Source organism: Xylocopa sonorina, chromosome 17 (genome assembly GCF_050948175.1).
Source record: "Xylocopa sonorina isolate GNS202 chromosome 17, iyXylSono1_principal, whole genome shotgun sequence".
Classification (NCBI taxonomy): domain Eukaryota; kingdom Metazoa; phylum Arthropoda; class Insecta; order Hymenoptera; family Apidae; genus Xylocopa; species Xylocopa sonorina.
This window is the reverse complement of record NC_135209.1, coordinates 2283511-2304032: the sequence shown is the minus strand read 5'-3', so window position 1 is coordinate 2304032 and position 20522 is coordinate 2283511. Positions and strand designations below refer to the sequence as shown.

Below are 20522 nucleotides of genomic sequence, written 5' to 3'. Positions count from 1 at the left end.
TATTACTTTTAACGATAAACGTTCAACGATTTTAAATAAATTATTTGCTCTACATTTTGATATGTCATTCTATGAACAATACAATACATCTTCTGATGGATGGGCAAACACTTGTGAGCCATAGCGTAGATACGTGTACATGTATATATTATATATATATGTATATAATTTAAGTATATACGAATATATAGTATATGAAATGTATTAATTAATTATATTGTGCAGGTCGATCCGTACGATACAGGATTTCGTTTATCTCTGTTTTAAGAGGGATACACATATACATATATGTATAAGATCAAGGGGCTATCCGAGATTGAACTCAGGCGGCGAGACACGCTATCGATTTTTCTTAAATATTTATTCCACCTCGCTGCCTCTTCCTTGTATACGTTTATATATAACAGAAGCACCCTTCCACCGAAAAATGCTCACCATTCTGCGACGCGGTTTCAGTGATACACGTGTCCCAATATGATTAAACGGTATACACGAACACCAGCTATCCTCGATAACTCGCATCCATTCTACGTTCATCACTTTGACATTCGCTAATTTATCCTTAATGTTAAATCGTTTACTATGCTAATCGACTCGTTCTAAAACTTTGGTATTCCTCTCTCTCTCTCTCTCACTCTCGCTCTGATGATTATTCATTCGTGATATGATGTCATTGTACGAGGTGTTCGATCAGGTTTATTCGAGTCTTTGGATCCGCTTACGCGATCGGTGCCAATTCGAAGTGACTTGCGAAATTAGTTAAATGATTTTCATTCAGAATTCTTAGTCAATTTTCGAACACAAATGTCGTTGGTGCCTTCGATAATACGTAACGCATCCAATTAATTCCTGATCATAGTTATAAATGTAACTTATCCAAAAACAATATCAATGATCACAAAATTCAATCGAACTTACATTTTCCACTAAATGTTCACGTTTTAACAGAGTATGGTTCTCGACTATCATCCAATTAATCCACGACTCTCGTTACAAATGTAACTTATTCAAGAAAAATATCAATAATCACAAAATTCAATCGAACTTAAATTTCTCATTAAACGTTTTCGTTTCAACAGAGTATGGTTCTCGACTATCATTCAATTAATCCATGACCCTAGTTATAAATGTAACTTATCAATGAAAAATATAAAATTCAATCGAACTTACATTTTCCCACTAAACGTTTACGTTTCAACAGAGTATGGTTCTCGATTATCATCCAATTAATCCATAACGCTCGTTACAAATGTAACTTATCCAAGAAAAATATCAATAATCACAAAATTCAATCGAACTTACATCTTCCCACTAAACGTTTGCGTTTCAACAGAGTATGGTTCTCGACTGTCATCCAATTAATCCACGACTCTCGTTACAAATGTAACTTATCCAAGAAAAATATCAATAATCACAAAATTCAATCGAACTTACATTTCTCACTAAACGTTTACGTTTCAACAGAGTATGGTTCTCGACTATCATCCAATTAATCTATGATCCTAGTTACAAATGTAACTTATCCATGAAAAATATCAATAATCACAAAATTCAATCGAACTTACATTTTTCCACTAAACGTTCGCGTTTCAACAGAGTATGGTTCTCGACTATCATCCAATTAATCCATGACCCTAGTTACAAATGTACCTTATCCAAGAAAAATATCAATAATCACAAAATTCAATCGAACTTACATCTTCCCACTAAACGTTCGCGTTTCAACAGAGTATGGTTCTCGAATAACACTCGGATCCTAACGAGAGTATCGTTCGCCAAAGAGAATTGCCTCGTCTGAAGCCACGATCGAGCTCGCTCGATAAACTTCCGGAACGCCTCGCACAGTTGGTACTTTTACTGAGGTACCCAGGATGCCGTCGTCTTAGCGGCCGCAGGGCGTAGCGAAACGGCCGCGGGACAGGATATGACTACGTCTCGACTAGAATATGTATGACGAAGGATATGAATGACACAAGTATTACCTATGATCTCTGCGGACGAAGATCGTGGACTATCGATCGAGCTCCGCGATGCTTCTCCTCTTAGACACGGGTACTCGATCACGGCGTGGCCGTTCATCTCGTACCCGATTTAATTAATTCGTACGTTGTAGGCCGATGTCTACACAGAGTTATAACATATCTCCCTCATCGTCTCTATCGCAACGTGGAATACAACTTTCGCCAGTTGCCATATCAAACGCGCATACAAAACGCCGTACGACAGACTAAGAGTGCGATCCTCGAACCGGAGGACCACGTTTCCGCGTTGCCCGCGAGACGTGTATCGATACAAGTTAAGCATACGTGCATTTAATTATCGACTCTCGTTTGGTAATTTATCGACAGCTCGAAATCATCTCTGAGATCTACGTTTTCTCGTACAGCGGAGGAGGAAGACTGACGTGAGATTTGAAGGATCGAGGGAGGGTGGCGAACCTTAATTGTGCTCGATTCGGAAGCGTTCGCTTGCTTTTGCGTTGTATCGCGATACAGATCTCGAGATCAACGTGTACAGTGTGTCCTTTAGGAGGCTGAAGCGCCTGGGATCTATCTTAAAAATCTACAGGCTAACATCTAAAGGGTGTCTACATAGAAAACGCGCGGCTAAACTGGCCGTGGATCCTCGCTCGATCGCGATACCGTGACGATCGTCGCGAGGATTCGTTTACATAGCGGTTCAGATAGATCGTCGACTGGTCGTCTTATAGAAAAATGACGACGATCTCGTCTTGGTCGCGCGAGTCTCGACTACTTTCTCGTCGAAACGGAGGGTTTTTCCAAACGTGGAAAGAGTAATGGGGTGGGCTTCGAATCGGATCTAACATACTCGCAGCTGATATTTCGATATTCGATCTAGCAAATCTGATTGCTCTGCGTTCGAGCTTCTCATTTTATATGAACGTATCGTTACCAATTCTTTGTCGAAGAAACAGAGCAACTGTGACAAAGAAATGCATTAAATTATCAAAAGTATCAATCGTGAGTGACAGAGTTTGTTTGGATTCGAAAATTTTCACGTGAAAACAGCGCTGCGAGTATGTTGACGAGTGTCACGAGTGATTAACCCATTGACTGCCACACAAATTTAGCGCATCTTGCCCTGGGCGCCACGGTTTTATTTGAAAGAAAACAGCTATAATTTTAATAGTTCCAATAACAATCTTAATAATAAAAATTGATAATTTACATATTCTCTGCGCTATATAAATGTTTCCTTCATCCTTTCTAATAATTCCTAATTCGAATAGCCATTTGTAACCGATCTAAACTCGCAGCACCCATTACGAGATATCTCGTAGCTGGCAATTTTGGCACAGACGCTTACTACGAGATATTTCGTGGTCGACAGTCAATGGGTTGAACGTTCCAAGTAACACGAGTTTCTACGGGGGCCCTTAAGTCGCTATTACCCTATCGTTTGGTACTTTCGTGGCGCTGAAGGTTCTAGCGTGAGGGGCATTCTTCCAAGGTTTATCAATCTCTCCGTGGGCGATGGTAAATTGCAGTAGACGGTAATAATGATAGCGGTATCAATCCTGGGCGAAGAAACGCAATTTGCGAGCGCGGTACGACTAGATGGGGCTTGTTCATGATTAATCGGTATATAGACGGATCGTTTGCGAGATCCAGCGGTTGATAAATTAGGCCCGTGCCAGTGAAACGTCTAGAAATCCTTGGGGTAATAAATTAGAGTCCGCTGGTGCATCGCCTAGGAGGATGCTGACTTTAGAGCTGCCTCTATCGATCTCGTTGAAATCGTTTAAATCGAGCTGTGAACGTATCGTTTCGTTCTCGATCTTCGTTAGATCGCTAAATTCGAGAACGCGAGGCGTATCGTTCGCGCGAGCCTACCGGATGTCGCTCTAACGACAACCTCGATTGCAACCTTGGTCGTTCGATCATTCTCGTTCGTTTCTCGTTCTTCGTCTAATAATCGTTGTATACTCGCGATAATTGATTTTCATCGCAGTTCTCTGTACGCACATCTGCCGTGTAATTATTCAAGGCGCGAGAAAAGAAAAGCGTTTAAGGTCTCCTTTGTCCCGTTATCGGCAATCAATTTTTCAGTGGAGTTCTCCTCTGCTCGCTTTCTTTCATGGTACTTCTCTTCTCGACCGGAATCGCGATTCGAAGAAAAGACGGGAAGCTCGAGAGAAACGCGGATACCAAGGTATCTGAATTAAATTAATTAGCACTTAGAGATCGTTCAACCGTGTAATCACTTTCAGTCGGGCAATACTTCCCCCGTTGAAATCTTTTCGCTGCTCGAACCTCGCGAAAGGCACCCATAATGCCTCGATGACCGCCTTCGTTTCATAAAAATACAAATTTCGAACGGCAACTGTGCTTCTGATAGAGAGGCATCCCTTGGAAAGGCTTTTGCACGGTCGAACGATCGATTCTTAGGCGTTCGACAGTGGCTGATTAATGTTAACTGGGGTTTAGAATGTTGATCGATATGAAGATAATCGTGGAAGTTATTGCAGTCAATCCTTAATCGAACTATTTACAATTAATGTATTGATATGTCTCTCAAAATATCTAAACAAGTTACTCCTATCATTTGTACTATTAAACGATATTATTTTCAAACCAGAGGGAGAGCTATACACATTTGAAACAAACTCGAAACATTTTATCTCTACAAATATCCAACTAAAATGAATCAATATCTAGTTAATATCCAAATAATTATATATACACCTTACCACTTCCTCATTGCCAATCTATCCTTACACTACGTAAGAACTACTTAAAGGTCAACAATTAATTCCAAATTACACGTACTACAATAAAATATCACACGATTCCATTGACTTCGATATGCCCGACTTCTCATCCGCCAACCAATCATTTTAAAAATCGTACAGCAATAAATTTACACGCGATGCGACAAATTAAAACTTCGCATGTAACGTTAAAAGTGAATCTTCCAGCAGAAATTCATATCGATCAACGGTGCCCTGAAACGAGGAAAACGGAGGGAACGGAAAAAGGTGGACGTGAACCCTGCAGAAGGTCGTGATCGTATGCTCTGTGGGTTTCGCTCGCGTTTCACGCGTCCGAGGAATTCGTCGAACAGGCGACGATCGTTATTGTCCGGATTCCTTAGAAGCTCTCGTCGATGCCCCGGTCCCTGGCAAGGTTGAACACTTCGAAATCGCCGTCAGGCGCGTCCGGTATATCCGGCGCAACTGGTATCTCGGGTCGAAGGGCCACACAGTCCCGTGGCGAACACTGCACGCGACCCTCGGATCCGCAGCTGCATTCAATGCAGTTCCCGGTCGAGTGCGGAAGCGCCTCGCCCTCACGGTATTCCCTTCCTGCAATCAGAGTTTCGTGTCCGTACCGGACACGGTGTTTTACGTATCGCGGTCATTCTTTCGCTCCTCTCACTCTGGCACCCCCTTGCGAGGGTGAAAAACAGCGACAAACGAGAGCATTGACGATTTTATTCTTTAAATATCGTTGAAAATGTATGGGTTGAAGCTTGAAATATTTTGTACAGCAGTTGGATGTAATTTAGTGGTTTAGATTTAGTCATCGCACCCCCTTGCGAGGGTGAAAAACAGCGACAAACGAGGGTATTGACGATTCTATTCTTTAAATATTGTTGAAAATGTGTGGATCAAAGCTTGAAATATTTTGTACAGCAGTTGGATGTAATTTAGTGATTTAGATTTAGTCATCGCACCCCCTTGCGAGGGTGAAAAACAGCGACAAACAGGGGCATTGACGATTTTATTCTTTAAATATTGTTGAAAATTTATAGATCGAAGCTTGAAATATTTTATACAGCAGTTGGATGTGATTTAGTGGTTTAGATTTAGTCATCGCACCCCCTTGTGAGGGTGAAAAACAGCGACAAATGAGAGCATTGACGATTTTATTCTTTAAATATTGTTGAAAATGTATGGATTGAAGCTTGAAATATTTTATACAGCAGTTGGATATAATTTAGTGGTCGCACCACTAGATTTAGTGATCCACATTTAGATTTAGTCCTCGCATCCCCTTGCGAGGGTGAAAAACAGCGACAAACGAGAGCATTGACGATTTTATTCTTTAAATATTGTTGAAAATGTATGGATCGAAGCTTGAAATATTTTATACAGCAGTTGGAAGTAATTTAGTGGTTTAGATTTAGTCATCGCACCCCCTTGTGAGGGTGAAAAACAGCGACAAATGAGAGCATTGACGATTTTATTCTTTAAATATTGTTGACAATGTGTGGATCAAAGCTTGAAATATTTTATACAGCAGTTGGATGTAATTTAGTGGTTTAGATTTAGTCATCGCACCCCCTTGCGAGGGTGAAAAACAGCGACAAACAGGGGCATTGACGATTTTTGCTTTTAAATATCGTTAGAAATTTATGGATCGAAGCTTGAAATATTTTATACAGCAGTTGGATGTAATTTAATGGTTTAGATTTAGTCATCGCACCCCCTTGCGAGGGTGAAAAACAGCGACAAACGAGGGTATTGACGATTTTATTCTTTAAATATTGTTGAAAATTTATAGATCGAAGCTTGAAATATTTTATACAGCAACTGGGTGTAATTTAATGGTTTAGATTTAGATTTGGAGTTGAAGAAGGATTAATGAACGACAAAAGCCGTAGAGACAAATGATACGCGACTCTACAGGGATAGCAGTACTATGGAATTTATCTTCCAGGTGTGATTCTCCAAAAAGGCTAATCAATCAACGACACACCTTCCTAATATCCGTACCCTTTCGTATGGAAATCTGTTACGAGGTACGCGGGACTAATTGCGCTCTGAAGCCGGGCTTCCACGCGCAAGTATCATTACCTCCACTGGATTGGCAACAGGATCGTTTCTCGCGTCAAAATCTCTGTTCAAAATCAGAATCGAATCCCAAGAAAAGTTCCACAATTATTCTTTTTCTCAACAAAACATTCCTTCCTCGTCAACCCCTTTCCACCCCCTATTAGAGTTTATATCGCCTTTCACGACAAGCAGAGGATACTGTGGGTGCATTCTGGTCCCCACCGCACAGGGATCCGTCGTCGATAAACTCGCTATCCGTGGAAACCAGGCTTAAAACACCCACCACCACCCCCAGTGGCAACGGGGGCGACCGTGTGGAATCGATGGCCCGCGGACTCGCGTTCAGAATCGGTAAGCGAAATGAACTGCGACTGATCTATTACCCATGACGAGGCACGTAGTCGGTGCTGGCTGCGGGGTGCTCGTGTAGTTCCCGTTAATCTCCGCGTATCCTTGCTGCTCGACGCCAGGCTCCTCCGCCGGATCACCGGAAGCTTCCAAACTGTCGACGGCGTCCGTGATTCCCTCCAGCGACGGCGTGTAATTACTTTCTATCGTCGTCGATGGCAGGTAGGAGGGGCCCGCGGAGGGCTCGGTGCTCGGATTGTAATTCTGCCACCAACAATATACCTCGCCGTCGACGCACAGACAATGAGAGTTCGGGTCGTACGACGGTATCTGGAACGGAAAGAGAGGATTCATACGGCTCGCTCCACGGCCGCGCTGCCAAGATCATTCGCGAGCGTCCGTGGGGGCTGGCTAAGTCGATTCCCACGGACAACGGTGCGTTCTTAGTAGTTCCTTTTTTCTTTTTTTTTTTTTTTTAACACTTTAACGCATATTTTTGATTTTACGATCGCCCTCAGAAACACTTTTCTTTTTTTTTTTCGATTGTCTACGACTGAAATCGGGTGTAAGTTGTATGTTTGGAAGTGAAAATTATCATATTTTGTCACAGTTTTTCCGAAATAACTTTCGACGGCTATAGCAGTCATTTGTCTACATGTCGCCAAGGATCGGACGGCTATAGACGGTATTTGCGTCAACGTGTTAAACAGATTGTACGAGTTACGTTGACGCACATTTTTGACTTTACGATCGCCCTCAGAAACACATTTTTTTTTTCGATTGTTTATCACTGCCAGATGAAATCGGGTGTAAATTGTATAATATGTTTGGAAGTGAAAATTATCACATTTTGCCACAGTTTTTCCAAAAAAAAAACTTTCGACGGCTATAACCGTCATTTGCTCAGCATGTCATTTTTCTATTCCTAAAGCAAATGACGGTTATAACCGTCGTGACGACTGTTATAGCAGTCATTTGTCTCTGGATACTCAAATATTTCGAAGCCAAAAAAAAAAAACAACTAATATACTGTCTGGCAAGCTATCACTTTTTTTCTACACGTGTTACTCAATAATTTAACAAGTGTATGTATTAATACACTTTAATCGAGAGTTTCACGGGTTGAGCGTGGGTGGATTAAATTAGGAAAATTAGATATTGATGGTATTGTATGCGGACACAGTGTGTAGATATTAAGGGAATAAAAAGGATGAGATTATAATTAGTTAGAGTATGATACGAAGTGGTTGTTGAGATGTTAACAGTATTAGCGTGATGCTCTTATTTGTTAATGAGAATTGCAGAGGTAATGCAAGGGTGCATCCCTTTGTACCTTGATTAAATACCAGGGTTTGGGGAAAGGAATAATTAAAATTTGTGATTGGTTTAGGAATTCTTCAATTAAGAGTATGAAATAAAAATTTCAGGTAATAATATATTATGAAATTTGAAGCATGTCGGAATATTAATATTATTCAGGACGAAGCGTTTTAAAAATGAGAGAAGCATCGGTGCAGTAATTAAAAAAATGAGCCGGACAAAAGAGACCGAGCAAATTAAAAGATAAAGTTGTATTATTTCGAAATGTTAATATCCGCGGAGTGTTCATTGAAACTCCCTATAATTGCCTACATCCTCTCTCTGACTCCACTAATTCTATTTAACCGCGCGCGAAATTAATCTTATAATTAGTCGAACGCGTAGGCGAAATTCGCGTTCGCCTGAGAACTCATTCTTTCGAATCCTTTGGTCACATTCTAAATGGAACCGTGTTTCCTTTCCACCGTATCCAGTGATATAATAATGTATTTCATTCAAATTACTCTCATTCGTATCGAGGCACATATATTTTAGTCATGCGTCGAGGAGCTTATTCCAACGTGCTTGTTAAGATTTAACAAGGTTCTGTTTTATACACGCTAAGAGCGTATCCAACGTCTATTATCAACTAACTTTGAACGCGAGCATGCTCGCGTTGAATTCAATTATAGCTGCAGATGCTTGAAAAATATATTTCCTTCGAGGAACAGCGAACGAAAAAAAGGTAAAAGCGATTTTTCTTTCGCGTTCCGCCACAAAGAGAACCGACTCGAGTGCGGCGGTTAATTTAGGGCTCCAGCATCGATAATTACTAATTTAATTTCGTTACATTGAAAGAAATCTGGTTTCGAAAATCGATGCCCCCAATTGGCAGCTGAAATACCCGCAAACACTTCCAAACTCGAAAGACCAGAGACCATTGACGATACCAGAGAAGCAGTCGAATGAATCTGACGCGAAATGCCGCGTACTCTCAGCGAGTTTACATCTGTCACAAAAAAAAAGAGGAACCAAAGGAAAAAAGGAGAGACTAAAAAGAAGCGACGACTCGCGGAAACGTGTCATTAATTACTATACAAGTTCCTCGTCTAACGAAGGGATGCGAGTCCGTGGCGTAACCACTCGAAGCTCATTCGAAGAGTCCTCCCCGCGGGTCTAACATTAATTAATAATATCGACGCTGAACCTGACATCAAAATAAATAACAACAACAACAAAAAAAGAAGAGGACGCCAGGCAAAAAGAAAAGCGAATGAGGCTGATAAAAAAAAGAAGAGAAGAAGGGAGAGAGAGAGAGAGAAATAATTACGCGACGTTCGAATGGTGAAAGGGATGTCGTCGTTGGGGGGGTGGAAAAAAGAAGCAGCGCGGAGGACAGAGTCTCGTTCGAGCGGGTAGAAAACGCGGAAGAGGGTGAAAAGTCGGCGGTGCGCTACGGTGTGATTAATTTCGCCGTGGAAATTCGCGATGCGACGACTTCCGATCTATTCTCGCAGGTGTCGACCGATAACGCGGCACTCTGTTAATTGGACAACGACGAGCTGTCGCGCGGAGAGACGTTACTTATGGGGGTTGCTCTCGTCTGCCAGGATCACGACACGCGCGAATATTCACGAGACGAGCCTCGTATGTAGACGAGTCATGACCTTTGCACACTTTTCGAAATCTCTTTTCAGTCGATTCTTTCTGTGGGAATCTTTCGTGGTAGGATTCGACAAATTTTTTAGCAGATTTCGATACTTGCGGGAATGTTGAACAGTTTAAGATACGAGTGAAAGATGGAAGTAGTCATTGAGTGATCAGAGCGCGTCCAAGTAGTTGAATTTCCTTCTCGTGGGGAAGAATTCTCAGCAGATTTCGAAGTAGATACGAAGAAGGTTGAACAGTTCAAGGTACGAGTGAAGAATTTGGGAGCAGTCGTCGAGCGATCAGAATGCATCCAAGTAGCTGAATTTCTTTTTCATGTGGAAGAATCCTCAGCAGATTTCGATATTTATGAGAATGTTGAACAGTTTAAGGTACGAGTGAAAAAATGTGGAAGCAGTCGAGCGATCAGAATGCGTTCAAGTAGCTGAATTCCTTTTTCATGTGGTAGAAGAACACAGATGGAAGAATTCTCAGCAGATTTCGATACTTATGAGAACGTTGAACAGCTTAAGGTACGAGTGAAAAATGTGAGAGCAGTCATCGAGCAATCAGAATGCATCCAAGTAGCTAAATTTCTTTTTCATGTGGAAGAAAAGCGCAGATGGAAGAATTCTCAGCTGATTTCGATACGAAGAAGGTTGAACAGTTTAAGGTACGAGTGAAAAATGTGAGAGCAGTCATCGAGCAATCAGAATGCATTCAAGTAGCTGAATTTCTTTCTCGTGTGGAAGAAGAACACAGATGGAAGAATTCTCAGCTGATTTCGATACGAAGAAGGTTGAATAGTTTAAGGTACGAGTGAAAAATTTGGAAGCAGTCATCGAGCAATCAGAATGCATCCAAGTAGCTGAATTTCTTTCTCGTGTGGAAGAAAAGCACAGATGGAAGAATTCTCATCTGATTTCGATACTTATGAGAACATTGAACAGTTTAAGGTACGAGTGAAAAAATGTGGGCGCAGTCATCGAGCGATCAGAACGCGTCCAAGTAGCTAAATTTCTTTCTCGTCTCGTGTGGAAGAAGAGGATCCATGGAAGCAAGCAAAAAGAGGAAGGGGCAAGCGAAAATTCTGAGAGATATTCGTTTCTCTTTCGTCGACGTGACGCGGAAACTTTGCAGGCTGAAAGCCAGCGGAGCCGATGCGTTTCCACGGGGGGGGACGAAAACGTAAAAGTGCAACCATGTCGGCGGAGATTTGCAGGGAAACGAGATCACGGACATGACGTCGGTGTGGGGAACTTCTCGAAAAGTTCTTCGTCGGCTGAGCGGCGATTTGTTGTGCTTCGCCGCGAGAAAGGATCGGTCCGCGGGGCCGTCGCGTTCATCGAGTTACGACCGTGAAACGGAGTCGTCAACGGGGCTGATGACGATTTATGGCGCGTCTAGTTTAAGTTCGTTCCTCGAACGAAAGTTTATTGAGGTTGAGTTGGATAAATCGTGCAACTTGGCCTTCGAACAGTGTTGCGATTCGAGAACCTACCGTTTCACGATGTGACGATCGCGCAATGGACCCACCATTGATCAACAAATCTGCAATTCTTCGAACGAAATGGTAGAAATCGGAAGAACCATTTAAACCTTCGTCCAAAGGCTCGTTAATAGCGAAAATCCAGATTTTCGCAAAGATATCGCTTTGGTAATCATCGTCGAGGGAGGAGCAGCGATTCAGAAAGGGAAATATCGCGAGCACGTACAGATTTTCACAGCGGCGAAGTTGGATGGCGTATTTACAGCTAGAATGGCCCCAGGGCGCCATTGTTTAACCCTGCTTTCCCCTGGTCAACACGTGCGCTGCAACATATACTACAATACACCCTATTATCCAGTTTAATAGGGCGGCAGGATTAGTCAGCTAAGGAAATTTTCACATAATGAAACGTCTGCTTCCCCTGCACCAAGTAGAATATTCTGTGTAATAAAAAACGAAAAAAAAATAAGTCGACGACGTAACTTAGTAATAATTGCATCGATAAACGCCAATTTTTCCTCAGAACTGTCCATATTCACTCTATAACCTTAACCATGTTCCAAGTTTCGTTAAGAGTTCTCTAGAAACAACAACGCATGCGTTAGAATCGTTCAACCATTGTCTCACCACAAGACAATTTCGCAGAGTATCAAATAATCGAGCAATTAAACTGACAATACGGAACAACAACACTCTGGCAGCAGCGATCAACGAGCACGTGGCAATTGCTCGACTTAGTTAACAGTGCCAGCAGCCTCAGCCACCCCTGCATCGTCTCTTCTAATATTTATTCATTCCTTATCCCGTCGCAGCCCTGGTACGCGTACCCATTAATAATCTCCGTACGAATATTCGTAGCTGCGCGTACATCTATTGCTTTAAACAGCACGTGCCGCGAATGTGATAACGGATAGGCAACACGATGAAACTCTGCTCGGGTGCAGCCGCGACTGAGACGTTCCCTGGTACGTTATTCAGTCCGCTGACGGAGTTAACGAGAACGAATACTTTGCGAACGGAGACAGAGGCGTCTCTTTCCAGCTGCGAATGTCCCTAATTGAATGATACGGCGCTTCTAAGTGCTCGTTTTATATTGTACCGTGCTTCGCAGAGGGGAATGCGAAGGGTAGCTTTGCAGAAAGGAATGCGAAGGGTAGTTTTGCTTTCTATAAGAGAAGTTTAACTTTCTATAAGATTTTCAGTGGTAGAATTTTCTGAATTGCATACGTATATGAGAATCGAATACATATTTGAAATTAATCCTAATTGAATATGATACGGCGCTTCTAAGTGCTCGTTTTATATTGTACCGTGCTTCGCAGAGGGGAATGCGAAGGGTAGCTTTGCAGAAAGGAATGCGAAGGGTAGTTTTGCTTTCTATAAGAGAAGTTTAACTTTCTATAAGATTTTCAGTGGTAGAATTTTCTGAATTGCATACGTATATGAGAATCGAATACATATTTGAAATTAATCCTAATTGAACATGATACGGCGCTTCTAAGTGCTCGTTTTATATTGTACCGTGCTTCGCAGAGGGGAATGCGAAGGGTAGCTTTGCAGAAAGGAATGCGAAGGGTAGTTTTGCTTTCTATAAGAGAAGTTTAACTTTCTATAAGATTTTCAGTGGTAGAATTTTCTGAATTGCATACGTATATGAGAATCGAATACATATTTGAAATTAATCCTAATTGAACATGATACGGCGCTTCTAAGTGCTCGTTTTATATTGTACCGTGCTTCGCAGAGGAGAATGCGAAGGGTAGTTTTGCTTTCCAGAAGTTTAACTTTCTCTAGAATTTTCAGTGGTAGAATTTTTCTGAGTTGCATACGTATATGAGAATCGAATACATATTTGAAATTAATCCTAATTGAATATGATACGGCGCTTCTAAGTGCTCGTTTTATATTGTACCGTGCTTCGCAGAGGAGAATGCGAAGGGTAGCTTTGCAGAAAGGAATGCGAAGGGTAGCTGTGAGAAGTTTAACTTTCTATAAGATTTTCAGTGGTAGAATTTTCTGAGTTGCATACGTATATGAGAATTGAATGCATATTTGAAATTAATCTCCAATATTTATCTGACCTCAGTGCGATTATTCTCTGATAAAAATATGCACAAGCATCCGCTGTCTAACCATTAGCTTCCTGCTACCATTACAGAGACTAATGCATCGCTGGTGATTAAGATAACGACAACACTGACAGGAAATAAATAATGATATCATCCGTGTATAATATATTTCGATTCATATCACGTTAACTGAATCATCCTATACCACCCTGCTGTACAATCATAGCCAAAGTATTGAGACACGTTCCACAGCTACGAAAGTATCATCGATCCTAAGATTTTTCAACAGATACGAAACGAATGTGCCAGTGAAGAAGAAGAGAAACTGCATCGAACTTTTCTGGACGCTCGAACATGGTCGACGGTTCCGTATCCAACGTCACGTAACCGTTGGCCACAAATTGGACCCGTACAGGCCAGTAACTCGCCAGCCAACGTTCAATTCCCGAGACGGTCTCTCTCGATGAACTTTACAATCGTTTCGTCGCACGTATTTCATTTCAGGCTTGGTCCCTCGCTGAGAACGGCTTTCCGCTCGTTATTAACGGCCGAGCTTATCCTGGCGTGTCCTCTAAGCCGACGCTGGAGCCGTGTAACGTTATTGAAAAACGCGACCAGCTTGTACGACGCGTGCTACTTACACGGTTGCTCAGAGAATTTCGTCAGACTGGTTACGTTGCGAAACGATAACTTAAATCGATGAAACGATGAAGCTCTTTTGGAATTTGTGACACCAAAGCAACATAAATTGTAGGCGTGGTTAGTTGTCCAATGAATAAATTAAAAAATTATATGAAGATTAGGATTAGTGGACAATAGTGGGCGTTAATTTTTCTAGAAAATAATTAGGAATAAGACTAGTTACGTTGCGAAACGATAACTTAATCAATGAAACGATGAAGCTCTTTTGGAATTTATGACACCAAAGCAACATAAATTGTAGGCGTGGTTAGTTGTCCAATGAATAAATTAAAAAATTATATGAGGATTAGGATTAGTGGACAATAGTGGGCGTTAATTTTTCTAGAGAATAATTAGGAATAAGACTGGTTACTTTGCGAGGCGATCATTTAGTCGATGAAACGATGAAGCTCTTTTGGAATTTTTCACACATCCTTGAAACGCAAATTGTAGGCGTGATTGGTCGTCCACTGAGTAAATTAAAAAATTATATGAGGATTAGGATTAGTGGACAATAGTGGGCGTTAATTTTTCTAGAAAATAATTAGGAATAAGACTAATTACGTTGCAGAACGATAACTTAAATCGATGAAACGATGAAGCTCTTTTGGAATTTGTGACACCAAAGCAACATAAATTGTAGGCGTGGTTAGTTGTCCAATGAATAAATTAAAAAATTATATGAAGATTAGGATTAGTGGACAATAGTGGCGTTAATTTTTCTAGAAAATAATTAGGAATAAGACTAGTTACGTTGCGAAACGATAACTTAATCAATGAAACGATGAAGCTCTTTTGGAATTTATGACACCAAAGCAACATAAATTGTAGGCGTGGTTAGTTGTCCAATGAATAAATTAAAAAATTATATGAGGATTAGGATTAGTGGACAATAGTGGGCGTTAATTTTTCTAGAAAATAATTAGGAATAAGACTAGTTACGTTGCGAAACGATAACTTAAATCGATGAAACGATGAAGCTCTTTTGGAATTTTTCACACCAATGGAACATAAATTGTAGGCGTGATTGGTCGTCCAATGAGTAAATTAAAAAATGATACGAAGAGTAAAATTAGTAGACAATAATAGGCGTTAATTTTGCTAGAGAATAATTAGGAATAAGACTGGTTACGTTGCGAGGCGATCATTAAATCGATGAAAGGACGAAGCTCTTTTGGAATTTTTCACACATCCTTGAAACGCAAATTGTAGGCGTGGTTGGTCGTCCAATGAGTTAATTAAAAAATGATACGAAGAGTAGGATTAGTGGAGAATAGTGGAAGTTGATTCTGTTGGAGAACAATTAGAAATAAACGAAAGTATAAAAAGCATGATGAAGAGGATTGTTCGAGTACCGTGTCGCCATGAGCATACGTATTTCCATCGGCGATGCACTTTTTTGGGGACGGCTCGTCCGTCGTTATTTCATTCTCAGCGTTTTCTTGCACGGCTATGTCCACCTCTCCAAGTAGCACCTGTCCAGTCGTTCTTGCTGGAACTAAAAAAAAAAGTCCACGTTAGATTACAGAAATCTTTCGTTAATCGATGTTTACGCTTGCTTATATAGTGTATTGTAAACGTGGAAAAAGAATAGAAAGTGTATAGTGATTTATTTCATGGTTATGGTGTTCTGTACTGTTTAAGGATATTGTTAATAGAGTATCACGTCTCGTTAACACTATGATCTTAACCATCTCTTCTACTTATTTCGTTGCACTACCTAGCCCTTAATGATACCAGAGAAAGCAAATATTCGTTCAAGCAGCGAATATTATACTGAAAAATCAATGAAAAAATATCATATCTCATATTAAAAAATTGCATGAGAAAGAAGAAGTGCTGCTCGTCTGACTATAACTCTGTCTATACTACTTACTGGTTTATAAGAGGAAGATTTTTGTTATCTTCCATTACTTTAAACATGTTCTTTTTCTTTCCACCCTCATTTAGTTCTATATCATTGCTTTTGATTAATTAAAATAGTTGAAAATTCGAACAAGAACCAACTGTGCAATAAATATCAAATCCATACTTTCTAACAGAGAGAAAAAGAGGAAGAATAACTCATCTATAACTCTGTCTATACTACTTACTGGTTCATAAGAGGAAGATTTTTGTTATCTTCCATTACTTTAAACATGTTCTTTTTCTTTCCACCCTCATTTAGTTCTATATCATTGCTTTTGATTAATTAAAATAGTTGAAAATTCGAACAAGAACCAACAGTGCAATAAATACCAAATCGATACTCTCTAATAGAGAAAAAAAAAAAGAGGAAGAAAGGCGTACAAAGGCTTTTGGCCTCCGTTTCGAAATCCCGTTCTCATCGAGAGGGTAAAAACGGTTTTAATTTTTACGATACAGCCGTTGATCCGTCCGCTTTGAAACAAAGTTTTTCCATTTTCCAGCGGAGAGGTTGGCCAGCCGCGAAGGCACCGTCAATAACGAATCCCCTTCGAAGGGATACTGCAACCCGTAAATGCATCGATTAAGTAACCCGTAAGTGGTAAGTTGGAGAGCGAGCACCCGCTGATAGCGATAGCATTAATCTCTCCTCTGAGTGGCCCTCGCGAGGGTGCGTCTCTCCTCACCTTTGAAAACCGCCCTCCCGCGGTTCAAGATCGTGTTATTGGAGCGCGATAAAATGGCACTGCTCTCTAAAATCATCTAACCAGCGAAAACTTGCCGACGATTTCCTTCTTCGATCGTTTCCTCCCGTTCTCAGCCTCTTTTGTACTATTTTTTATTATAATTTTTCATATAATTTTTCAACCCCCCAACTTTCGAGCTCCCACACTGCTATTCTTTCGTTCGTTATGGGAAAAGTTTCCGTAACGCTGCACGCGAAACGCGCGTTATCCGCGAACTTCGACGTTCTTCGATTCTTTTTGCCGCGAAATTTACTTACTTCCAGCGAGGTCTAATGCTTTTCTCAAGGGACTATGCCTGGGAGACTGTTTAACGACGCTTTTATCGTATTGTGGCGTGAATTTTTAGGAATTCTCGCTCGAATCACCCGCTTCGAGGCAGTCGAAGTGCTCGAGGAATTAATTTTGAGTCGCTGTTCGAAGGCACGCGAAATTAAGGGAAATAATTCATTTCAAATTCTTCCTCAAACTTTTTTATATAAAAGTTACCTCACTTTCACGATATTGGAAAGTAATCAGACTGGTTTCTGAAAGGCTATTTAAGAAACAACGAACGAAAGAAATAAAGAAGAGTAACGTTAATAGAAAAAAAAGGGGGATGAAAGGGATTGAGAAAACCTTCGATATTACAAACTCGATTGCCGCGCATAATGCAAAGATGGGACAAATACAAGAAGAAAGCAATGGGGCATCGAGAAAGAGAGAAATCGACGATATCGAGCTTTCATTTACACGATACACCGTGTAGATATCGCAGAGAGCGCAAAGGGGAGCAAAATGGGGCGAGCGCTATGGGGCGAGGGGAAATAAAATATAAGATTCAAAGGCGTATCGAGAATCAACGAGCCAGCGTCGAACAGGTTGCTCGAACATCGAGCTCTCCTTCGAGACGTTCGATTTTCCCCGAGACTCTCGTTTTAGTCTCATTTACGCGGCCCCGCATATCTCTCCGCCATTTCTTTTCCCTGTCTCTTTCACGCAGCTGCATATTTACGACGAATTACGTCCACCTTCGCGAACTGCGATCGAGGACGCCGCAGTATTACTCGACCATCGCTGACTGCCAATTTTCTCGCAATTACCAAGCAATTCGTTTATGCCTCTCGTCAAAGCGTCGTCTTTGTTCGCGAAAAACGCACCCTTTCTGGATACGTACTCTTTTTTAATGATATTTCAACAACAGAAGTGAATCGACGAATAATGATGATATAACAAAAACCAAAATAGCTTGAAAAAGTTCAATTTTTCTTCTCAAAAGTTCTAATTATTCCAAGCTAAGACTAGCAGCGCGATAAGTGATCATAAAATAAAATAATGATCTACAGGATCCTTCTTCAACCCCTTAGAAATTTTAAATAAGTGAATACCAAGCAATTCGTTCGCGCTTCTCATCAAATTTCCAGTGAAAGCGTCGTATTTGTTCGTGAAAAACGCACCCTTTGTGGATACGTACTCTTTTTTAATGATATTTCAACAACAGAAGTGAATCGATGAATAATGTGATATAACAAAAACGAAAGCAGCTTCAAAAGTGCAATTTTTCTTCCCAAAAGTTCTAATTATTCCAAGTTAAGACTAGCAACGCGATAAGTGATCATAAAATAAAAGAACGTTCCTCCACAGGATCCTTCGTCAACCCCTAGAAATTTTAAATAAGAGAATACCAAGCAATTCGTGCTTCTCATCAAATTTCCAATGAAAGCGTCGTCTTTATTCGCGAAAACGCATTCTTCGTGGACGCGTGCTACTTTTTAATGATTTTTCAACAACAGAAATGAATCAATGAATAATGATGATATAACATAAACCAAAGCAGCTTGAAAAAGTTCAATTTTTCTCCAAAAAAATTTTGATTATTCCAAGCTAAGACTAGCAACGCGATAAGTGATCATAAAATAAAAGAACGTTCCTCCACAGGATCCTTCGTCAACCCCTAGAAATTTTAAATAAGAGAATACCAAGCAATTCGTGCTTCTCATCAAATTTCCAATGAAAGCGTCGTCTTTATTCGCGAAAACGCATCCTTCGTGGACGCGTGCTACTTTTTAATGATTTTTCAACAACAGAAATGAATCAATGAATAATGATGATATAACAAAAACCAAAGCAGCTTCAATTTTTCTTCCCAAAAGTTCTAATTATTCCAAGCTAACAACAGCAACGCGATAAGTGATCGTAAAATAAAAGAACGTTCCTCCACAGGATCCTTCGTCAACCCCCTAAAAATTGTGTAACATCAAGCTGTCTGTTCTCGCGTGAACACCAATCAATTCGTTCGTGCTTCTCATCAAATTTCCAATGAAAGCGTCGTCTTTATTCGCGAAAACGCATCCTTCGTGGACGCGTGCTTCTTTTTAATGATTTGCGAATAATGATGATATAACAAAAACCAAAGCAGCTTCAATTTTTCTTCTCAAAAGTTCTAATTATTCCAAGCTAACAACAGCAACGCGATAAGTGATCATAAAATAAAAGAATGTTCCACAGGATCCTTCGTCAACCCCCTCGAAATTGTGTAACATCAAGCTGTCTGGTTCTCGCGCGAACCTCTTAAATTCCCGTCGAACCCCTCTGTCCAGGGTCGAACAACGCGCGACACAGATTGAAACGGCTTCTAAATATTGACAGGCCGTCCACAAGGGGCGACAGGTAAAGCCATTCGAAGTAATTGAGGCAGGAGGCATTACGAGATTACATCGAGTCGGCTGCAATATCGTAGGCGGCTGTCTTCGAGAGAGCCTTCATATCTGGCCCGTGTTCACGCCTGTGTGTGCGCGCGTTTAATTTGCTCGTCGCCGGATACGACGAGGAGCATCTGCATGGAAAAGTCCCTGGGCAACTGTCCACAAACTTTCTCGATATCGCTCTCCCTTTTCGTTGCTGCCATCCCTCGTTTTTCTCTTCGTCGTTTATTTTTTTATCACTCGTTGGTTCAAGCGTAATTTTTTCTCACGCTTCACGGTTGATTTTTAATGCGAGCTCGATCGAAGGAAGCAAACGATAAAGGGGAGATTCTAACGCAGTTTCGTTGCGTCAGTTCGTCTGGCATTTGCGAGAAAAACGATGGCTGGTAATAAGGTGAACGCTCTACATTTTAATGAAGAAAGCAGCCTCCTCGCGCTAAACTCGAGCCGCGTTGCTCTCTGACAAAGCACTCGGGGCTAACGAATGCAAGTGGGCCGCACTATTTCTGGTTTTCTGCCAAGAATACAAAATACCGCCTTTCGAATTTAAACGAACCATCCGAATTCCTATCGGAATATTGATTTAGCGTGAAAGTTGCCGGTAGCAGTTACTCCTTTTTACACTAGTTCGAGGAATACTTCTGTCGACATCTTCTCTTCCGTTCTAATCTTTATTCTTATCTTCCGCTCATTTTTCTTCTTCGAAACTGTGTTAAGTTGTGTTAAAGCGCTTCACGAATTCTCTGCGTTAAGCTCGTCAGACTATCCGAAAACGACACAACGTATCCACCTTAATGTCTCGAACTTCCTAATTGACAACGTAATCACGAACTAATAACGTGTCTTAAACCGGCCACT

General features: G+C 40.9%; 1 protein-coding gene across 1 annotated transcript in view; it reads right to left on the bottom strand.

Moving 5' to 3' along the window:
• Positions 1-5054: 5054 nt before the first annotated feature.
• The window catches only part of LOC143431137 (uncharacterized), a 77723-nt gene continuing 62255 nt past the window's right edge, over positions 5055-20522 (bottom strand). Inside the window, exons 2-4 of the mRNA XM_076907675.1 lie at positions 15688-15830; positions 7183-7477; positions 5055-5326 (exon numbers count right to left, since the gene is read on the bottom strand). Coding sequence (XP_076763790.1) covers positions 5112-5326; positions 7183-7477; positions 15688-15830 — 653 coding nt within the window. The 3' untranslated portion in view covers positions 5055-5111. The remainder of the gene's footprint in view (positions 5327-7182; positions 7478-15687; positions 15831-20522) is intronic.